At 41.4% G+C, this 9,192-nt stretch overlaps 1 protein-coding gene across 1 annotated transcript in view; it reads left to right on the forward strand.

The window, feature by feature from the left end:
• The window catches only part of LOC306934369 (BDNF/NT-3 growth factors receptor-like), a gene marked incomplete at both ends in the record, with an annotated part of 54,872 nt that extends 46,159 nt beyond the window's left edge, over window positions 1–8,713 (forward strand). The window contains 2 exons of the mRNA XM_079516938.1: window positions 6,813–6,971; window positions 8,528–8,713. Of these exons, the coding sequence (XP_079373064.1) occupies window positions 6,813–6,971; window positions 8,528–8,713 (345 nt within the window). The remainder of the gene's footprint in view (window positions 1–6,812; window positions 6,972–8,527) is intronic.
• Window positions 8,714–9,192: the final 479 nt, after the last annotated feature.

Here is a 9,192-nt window from a genome sequence, read left to right on the forward strand (position 1 = left end):
AAACCAGGCTTGAGAGAGATAATACAAATGAGACATGAGCAACAGAGGAGGAGTTGTACAGACAGAGCGTGGTGGAAAAAGTACTCACAAAAGTCGGGAATTAAATATTTACATGAGTAAATATGTACAAAAGTATTGGTATCAAAATGTACTTAAAGTACCAAGCGTAGAATGTACTCATTATGCAGAATGTCCCATTTCACACGTTTTCAAATGTACAAGCTCACAATGCCTCGCATTGCAACAAATTGTGAGCTTGTAGATCTGCTACATGATTCCCGAGCGCGGCGCACGCTGCAGCTCACCGCTCCTTGGCTGCGGCTCACCGCTCCAAGAGATGGGTCAAATGCGGAGAACAAATTTCACTGCGGTAACGTGTGTGACAAATCGTATGACTTTGACTTTGACTATTTTCTTTTTTTTTAAATGATGTTTTTATTTTGGTCATCGTGTACAAGCATAATGAACAACTACATCATGTGAGCAAGTGCATTACAATGGTATATATGTAAAGGTATCCCATGTTCTCAATGGTGACCAAAGTTACAACATTTTCTTTCTTTTTTTTCCTGGAACAAAAAAACAAACAAACAAACAAGAAAAACAGAGTATGGCTGCGATCAAGCCAACGGTGCCGGAGATTAGCTGTCCACAGACGGACGGACGGACACACAAAAACACGGACGGACGGACGGAGTGCAAAACATACTCTCTCGGTCTCTCCCCATGCCTTCGGCCTGGTGGAGACAATAACGGCTGACTTATACTGTGCGTTGCGTCGTGCACCGGAAACAGCAGATCTACAAGCTCACAAGATGTTGCGTCTGATGTCTCAGAAACTGTGTGAAGAATTGGCTCACAACAGATATTGGTCGGCAGATTCATATGTGTGGACTAGAGGTGTGTGTATGTGTATGTGTACGTATGTGTATCTGTATGTGCGTGCGTGCGTGTGTGCGTTTGGAGGGTTGGTATGAGTTAAAATATATATACGAGCGATGTAGTGACGTCAATATTCATGTAAAAGATTCAGTTCAGGATTGTATTGAAAATCTTTTGGCTTCAGACACTCTTCAGCAGATAAGTGTGTGCTACTTCTCTCTCTCTCTCTCTCTCTCTCTCTCTCTTCATTGCCATCTGGTTGTGTTTGTACTCCCTCAGAGAGGTTTGTACTTCCTAACCTCCTCAGCCAGCCTTTCTTCCCAACTCTCTGCCGTACGTTGCTGGCAGATTGCGGTCATAAATTAATATAAATCACAAACACCTTGAGTTTCTGACCAATCACACGCAACGTTTGCATTAGTGTCTCTGCAGTGATGTCAAAGGATGGTTAGAAAATCGTGGAGGTGCAAGAACTGCCCAAACTAACCTTGGCAAAGCAATGCGTTCATTTATTTGCTCCATAATTAAATACGTTTGTTCTTATTACATTGCTGAACTTCGTTCTGCAAGACGTACAGTATGCTGCAAGGCCTTATAAAAGTACTAACAGTACTAGTTACTGTTGTAATACAGCACATGTGCACCTCAGTTACAATTACAATTTACAATTTAGGCATTTAGCAGACGCTCTTAATCCAGAGCGACATACATTGAGCAAGAACAGAAAAGCATGGGAATACATCACATATATAAAAAGCATTTATCATGAAACATGCGTAAGCTAAGAACGTAACAGTGGAATATCTATATAATGAAACTATACATATAACCAATACATATATACTATACTATTCTATACATATGTACTATGACGTACTATGACTACATACAATGCAATTATAGTGCTGTCTACATAACATGATATAAGTCTGTATCAAATGCTAGCAAGTCTACAAAAGTACTATCTAAGGGGGTAGGGTAAGTGCTATGGGCCATGATGGAGTCTGAAAGTTACCATGGTTACACTTCATTGACAAAAAAATAAAAAATAAACATAAGATAACAGCCTGGCTTCCATGTGGATCTCTGAAATCATATTGATGATTAAAGGGGCATTCCACTCATTTTCAACATTTTACCATGTCATTAACATACCTTAGAAAAGTGTGGAAGTGTGGAAATAATACAAAAGTCCCCCCATGCTGTGTTTCCTAGTATGAAAAGTATGAAACAAATTATTAACATGGTGAAACACATCTTGATGACATCATCAAGATGTGTTTTACCATGTTAATGATTTTTTTCAGACCTCCAGTTCTAGGAAACACAGCATGGGGGGACTTTTTTATTATTTCCACACAACAGCTCTAAGGTATATTAATGACATGCTAAAATGTTGAAAATGAGTGGAATGCCACTTTAAGTCTTGCCGATTCTGTAGATCGTGAATTCACAAAATGTGGAAAAAACACATTCACCAGACAAAATTCACAATATGTGAAACATATTTGGAAATTGACTTTCTTGACTACATAAAAGTTAAGCGTGGAGGTACCTAACAGGCCTGCTGGCAGTGTGCATAAGATATCTGTGATGTTGATCGGTCCAGCAGTTTGGGAGATTATCTCCGGACAAACACACAGTGAAATGCATAGTTCATGTCCACTTGTTGTATGCAGACCACTGTACAACCAACATTTTCCTATTGATTTTCCCAGCAATGTAGAGGTAAATTCCATGGTTTGCCATGGGATGAAAAGGAGCGGTTGGCTTCAAGGGTAGCATAAATAGCTGATCTGCTATTATATAGTGCCTTTATCCTGCAAAAAAGTGCTTTACAATGTGCACCCTTTCACACACATTCACACACCAACAGCAGAGTAAACCATGCATGGCACCAATCTGCTCATCAGGATTCGTTAGGGGTTCAGTGTCTTGATCAAGGACACTAACCCAGGGGGAGCTGAGGATCGAACCGGGTTTCATGTCTGTTGGTTTCATTAATATTTAACGAATGAACGTATTAACAAGATAATAGATAATAACTACATTAGATCTATTCATTGGAGCACATATTCTTTCCTTTCCATTTCTTGAAATGTAACAGGTTCGGACTGTCAGACATACAAGGTTTCCACCCAACCGCAAAATTGTGTTTTCGCAGTAAAACCACTAGGATTGGTCGCTCACTTGAGACCGGATGTGCTTTCAAGTCATTATTTGCCACAAGCCTTTGCAATTGCAACACTTACAAAGAAATGTGTAGTAGGGTACAGACAGTATAACAAGAGCTATTCTTTGTAATAATAATTATAAATATATCTGCAAAATCAACAGCCAATGATCTAGATCTAAATCTGTTAATGGAATTTAAATTAGGTAACAACTTGTGCTACTGGATCATACACTAGTTGAACTACTGGTTGAAACACACAGAAGGTATACAGGCCTAAAATAGGCGGATACCAGAAGGCTCGCCTCAAAACACAGTTACCTCGGGCGTACAGCCAGCGTACTCTGCATGGTATTCTAAAATGTAACCTCAGTAAACTATGTCTAAATGGTTAAACCTAACCTTATTTCTAACCTCAACCTCAGTAAAACGGTGCTAAAACTAACCCTATTCCTAAAGTAAGACGATGCCTAACCCTAAACTTATTTCTAACCTTATTCTCAGTAAAAGAAATAAAATAAATAAGCAGCGATAAGACGGGACCAAGCAATAAGGAAAATAACACCCATGTGAACTGAGCGGAGCAGGCTGCTCAACAACACTTCCGGCTGGCTGCAGTTATAGTTATAGTGCCCAGTGTGAATGGCTCTTTTATGCTGCTCAACAGTGCCACTTTAGGTCACCCAGCCGTATTGCAGCTGTTCGTACCCCAAACATACAGACAGACAGACAGACGAGGCATGACTTATGCCTGCTCAAAGTACACATTTTCACGTACAAAATACAAATGTCACGTTCCGACTCGGATAAGTTAGGACCCAATAATGCAGAGAGAGAAGGAGACCCAGGAGTAGTGGCACACTCAGAACTTTACTTATAACTTCAGTTCATTAACAACTTCAAATACACACCTCACAGGGCGGAAAGGCAGGCAACGTAAAGCATAATAACCTTCACAGGGAACACAGAGGAACATCAACCCGGAATGCAACGTAAGACGAAACAGCAAAGTCCAAACATTAGTGAGTTCATTAAATAAGGACGGTAGCAATCAGCGCACCTGCACCCACGGCTGACACAGTTCAGTCATTAAGAGTCTCACACACATGTGAAAACATAAGGGAGGCGATTGATTGATTGATTGAAATATTTATTAACAGTTTGCAGAATTACAGTACATTTCAATAACAAACTCAATACAAAGACTGCTAACTGTGAGTGGACGACCCAATTAAGCATTACACTTGTTTACAAGAGGGTCCACCATGTTCAATTCATCAAAACATTTAGAGACGTACAAATAGACAGAACAGAACAGGAATTCATCATAGAGGTAAAAAGGGAAAAGAGACATATACAGTGAGGGGGGGGGAAAGGGGGGGGGATTCAGATCTTTACGGGGGCCAGTTTCGAATTGCAGCCGTCCGTAGGTGCCCTTTGAGAGCGGTTTTGAAGGAGTCAAGGGATTTGCAAGTCTTAATGACTGTTGGTAGGGCGTTCCACATTTTGGTGGCATAGGAGCGAAATCTGGGTTGTACATGGTTTGTTGCACTCCCTCTGGTGTTGTGGGTGTGGACTTCGTTAACATTAAGGAAGTATCTAGACAGGTACATGGGTATCTTGGTGGAGTATCGAATCTTGTGGACCAGACCCATTGCAAGATGCTGTACTCTGTCGTCGACCCTAAGCCATTCCAGTCTGTCAAAGTGGGCAGGGGTGAGGTGGGTTCGGGGGGTGAGGCCAAGTAGGAGCCTGACCAGTTTGTTTTGGGAACAAACCTCTCTTCAACTGGGATTTCAGATAATGGTCCATATTGTGTGTAGAACATTTCATGCAAATTGCTCAAAGATCCCGGCAGAAAATCAGGTTTAAATGTTTTTCAAACTGCTCAAAATGGCTGAAAGTCTGAGGGCGGAGCTTACTGGTCAAAGTGATGGAAGTGTTTTGCATGAGTCAAGGCACATGTGTAAACAAGGTCCATAGATTTTGGCCAAACAAGGCATGAGTTATGCCTGTTCAAAGTTCTCTTTTTGAAATGATTGCTATAGCGCCTTTGGCCAATTGGAGTAATACTGGTTTCAGCACTATTTGGCATGACCATACTGTAAAGTTTCATAAACATGTGACTCTGCATAAGGATAAGGGCAGAAGACGGATTTTCATAAAACTACAAGTTTCATTGGCTCAAAAAAGCTACATTTTTAAACATAAAAACAAGTGAGATTTTTTTATGTTGGCCCAAAGTTCACGTATAGCAAGTTTTGTGCATTTTGATCAAAGATCCTGGGAGGAGATAGATTTGAACTGTTTTTCATATAATTCAAATGGTGGGAGATCTAAATGTCAGAGGTCAAAAGTCAGAACACGAAAGTTGTTCAGCATGAGGAGACACATGTGCGTATCGAAGTTTTATTGCCGACGGTCAAGTGGTTCATGAGCTACTGTATGCCTGTACAAAGTTTGCATTTTAAATTGAGTGCTATAGCGCCACCCTTTGGCCAATGGTCTTGGGCTTTGCGTCCTCACTGTTTGGCATAACCCTCTACCATATTGCCAAGTTTCATGAAAACCGGCTGCACGGTTAAGCCAGAACTGCTATTTTTGGCAGAAGAAGAAGGAGAAGAAGAAGAAAAAAAACAGACAAATTTCAGGCTTGGTCCCTTAACTAGAAAACAAGAACCACCCCACCGAGCGATCGGTGGAAAAAAATGAGGACAAGCGTGTTTTAAGGCGAGCATTCCAGTTACCAAATATGCCTAAGCATTTTCAATCTGGCTGAATCTTCTACAGCGCTTGGATCAGTTACAGCTGTGTTAAATGAGGTGTCCATGTGTTAAAACATGTTCATACCTAACAGTGAATGCATGGAACTTGAATGGCTCCCTCTCAGATGATTGCACACTTCTCTTTGGAAATTTTAATTTACTCATGTTGTTACAAGGTGGTGATTACTTAAACTTAAACTGAGCTCATTTCACATTTAAACTTTCACACTGCCTTTTAAATCTGGGGTTATTTCACATTGAAAATGACAAATGTATGTACTATTAATGCCTCCAACATAAAACAAAAAAAGAAAACAAAAATCACACATTAAAAATGACATTGATGTACTATTTTTAAATGGCACACGTGGGGCTGATCAGCAATAGTGGCAGCATTTCATTTGTGGTCCGTTCTTTCCAGAATAGCTATAGTAATGTTGTTACCCAGTCTATTGATAACATTGATTTTCATATGATTGAGTATTTTCTGCAACACTGGTGACTTTAAAATAGTATAACCTTGTTCATCCAAATACATAAAATGTGACTTGTTAGGTGGCCATACAGTCTAAGATGCTTTGTATGGTCTTTTACATTAATGAGGAAGAGACCATAGTAATAATAATGAATAATGCATGAATAAGAAAATGGATATTATAATAAATATAGAACAGAACTGAATAGGATAGAATTGAACAGAACAGAAGAGCTGTGTATTTGTTTCTCACATCTAACCTAATAATCTTTTTCTTTCTACAGAATATGCTGTATGTTGGCATTAAAACTGTGTGTGTGTGTGTGTGTGTGTGTGTGTGTGTGTGTGTGTGTGTGTGTGTGTGTGTGTGTGTGTGTGTGTGTGTGTGTGTGCGTGCGTGCGTGCGTGCGTGCGTGCGTGCGTGCGTGCGTGCGTGCGTGCGTGCGTGTGTGCGTGCGTGCGTGTGTCCGTGCGTGCGTGCGTGCGTGTGTGCGTGTGTGTGTGTGTGCGTGTGTAGGTGGGAGGCCACACCATGCTACCCATTCGATGGATGCCGCCTGAGAGCATCATGTACAGGAAGTTCACAACGGAGAGTGATGTTTGGAGTCTCGGAGTGGTCCTCTGGGAGATCTTCACCTATGGAAAGCAACCGTGGTACCAACTCTCCAACAACGAGGTATTCCACCTAACCTTTTGTGTTTTCATCCCGACCTGCATTCATGATGATGTTGCGTGATAAGCAGCAAGACAGTGGGAGTGAACATCGTACAGTTGGGTGCCACCGATATTGTCCCTTATCATTTGACCCATTTAGGCCTGACCTCAAAAATTTAAAAAATCCTTCTAAATTTCTGAAATAAATATTTTCACGATTTTTCAAAAATAGCAGACCTACAAGCTTGTAGCGCGCCACTCGGTGGCGCGCTATGAGCTTGTAGATCTGCTATTTTTCAATAGCTAAATTATAACATAATGTTTAAAACACCAAAAGGGGTTCCCGCCCAAAATGGGTTAACTGTCCTTTTGCGCAGATCACGCAAACCTCAGCAAAAAGAAAAGGACAATATCGATGGCCTCCAACTCCAACTGTAGCTTTATGTTCAACATTTGAGGAGGTGGGGATGAATCAGAAAGTAGGGGTGATGATGATTCATGACTGTATTCAAATCATTTGTTTTTTAGTATTTTTGAGCGTCACAGTGACAACTCAAACATCACTTGACAACATTTAGACGAGACACTGATGTTTGTGATGGTCCTGTTATGTTGTTCCTCTGCCATTGACTATCTTGCACTATGCATGGCCTTTCATGCAGTCAGGTGATTCTCATCTACAATTTAGGGGCAAACTTTAATCGCCTGTCCAAAAAGGGTTTGTAACCCTATTTCTAAAATGGTTTTGTGTTTTACAACCTCTAGCTTTTGTCATGATCTTAACCTCAACCTTAACCTTAACTCCATTATGGCCTCAGCTCTGGTTACAGCTGCCTGACCATATCCTCTACCCCTGACCCCTTTAACTCAATCTGCTCATGTACTAAATTAACCCTTAGACCTCGACCATCTACTAAATCTATTAAATCAACCTGTCCCGCATTCAAATTGATCTCCAGGCCCTAACCTCAACGCTCAGTTTCATTGGCTGGGATGGAGTTACGGCCAAAATGCAGACATGCCATATATATATTTATTTTTTACAAAAAAAATGAATAATGAAATAATTAACAGAATTGCAATAGTGTGAATAGCCTGAATTATATTCATCATAGGGCGGTGTCATACACCGAAAATACAGATCTATAAGCTCACAATGCGCCAGGTTACGTGAACTTATAGAACGGTTATTTTCAGTGCATGACAACGTCCTATGACATACTACAATGTACAACATGTATGGAGTGGTCCAGTCCACACTTACGCAACTAGTTCCAAATGCAACCACTTGTGCATTTTGTGCAACCATAATCCCCAAATCTCTGCAACTGGTCAGTAAAGACCTACTGGTCAGTAAAGACTGGTTGCAAGTTGCAACTAGTTGCATAATACTGTTGTATATAGGTGACACCTAAAAGAAACAAAAGGTAGTACCAAAAGAGCTAAACAGGCTGCATGTAGGAGAGATGTTAAAGGATTATATTTGTGTGTTCCCAGTCTAAATGATGAACATTCAGCTCCCCCTAACAAGGAGGTCTTTATCTCCTCTTTAGCTCTTTCTTCTCTTTCTCTCACTAGGTGATAGAGTGTATAACCCAAGGCAGGGTGCTGCAACGCCCGAGGACCTGTCCTAAAGAGGTGTATGACTTGATGCTGGGCTGCTGGCAGAGAGAGCCGCACATGAGACTTAACATCAAGGAGATCCACTGTCTGCTGCTAAACCTGGCCAAGGCCTCACCTGTGTACCTGGATATCCTGGGCTGAACACACAGCAGGGATGGGGCCGGCCGGGGCCCGGGGAGTGTGTGAGAGTATGAGCAGAGTCCACTGCAAAATTATGAGTGTTACTTGAACTCTGAGTGTAAAAATTGGCCCATGGAGGGGCAATTAACACTCAAGATTTTGCAGTCTGTGTGTGTGTGCGTGTGCGTGCGTGTGCGTGTGTGTGTGTGTGTGTGTGTGTGCGTGCGCAAGCGTGCCTGTGTGAGTGTTTGGTCTTCCTCACACAGATGCTCATACAAGCCACCCACTTGAGTTTGCGAGTGTGTATGTGTGCATGTTTGCCCATGCATGTGCATAAGGATGCAGTGTGTGCGTGATGTGCCTGTGTGTGTGTGTGTGTGTGTGTGTGTGTGTGTGTGTGTGTGTGTGTGTGTGTGTGTGTGTGCACATGCACGCGTGTGAGTATTTACTGTATGTGTGTGAGCCTAATGTACAATTGTACAGGATGTGAAGCTATTAAC

Source organism: Electrona antarctica (assembly GCF_951216825.1).
Source record: "Electrona antarctica genome assembly, chromosome: 12".
NCBI classification, from domain to species: domain Eukaryota; kingdom Metazoa; phylum Chordata; class Actinopteri; order Myctophiformes; family Myctophidae; genus Electrona; species Electrona antarctica.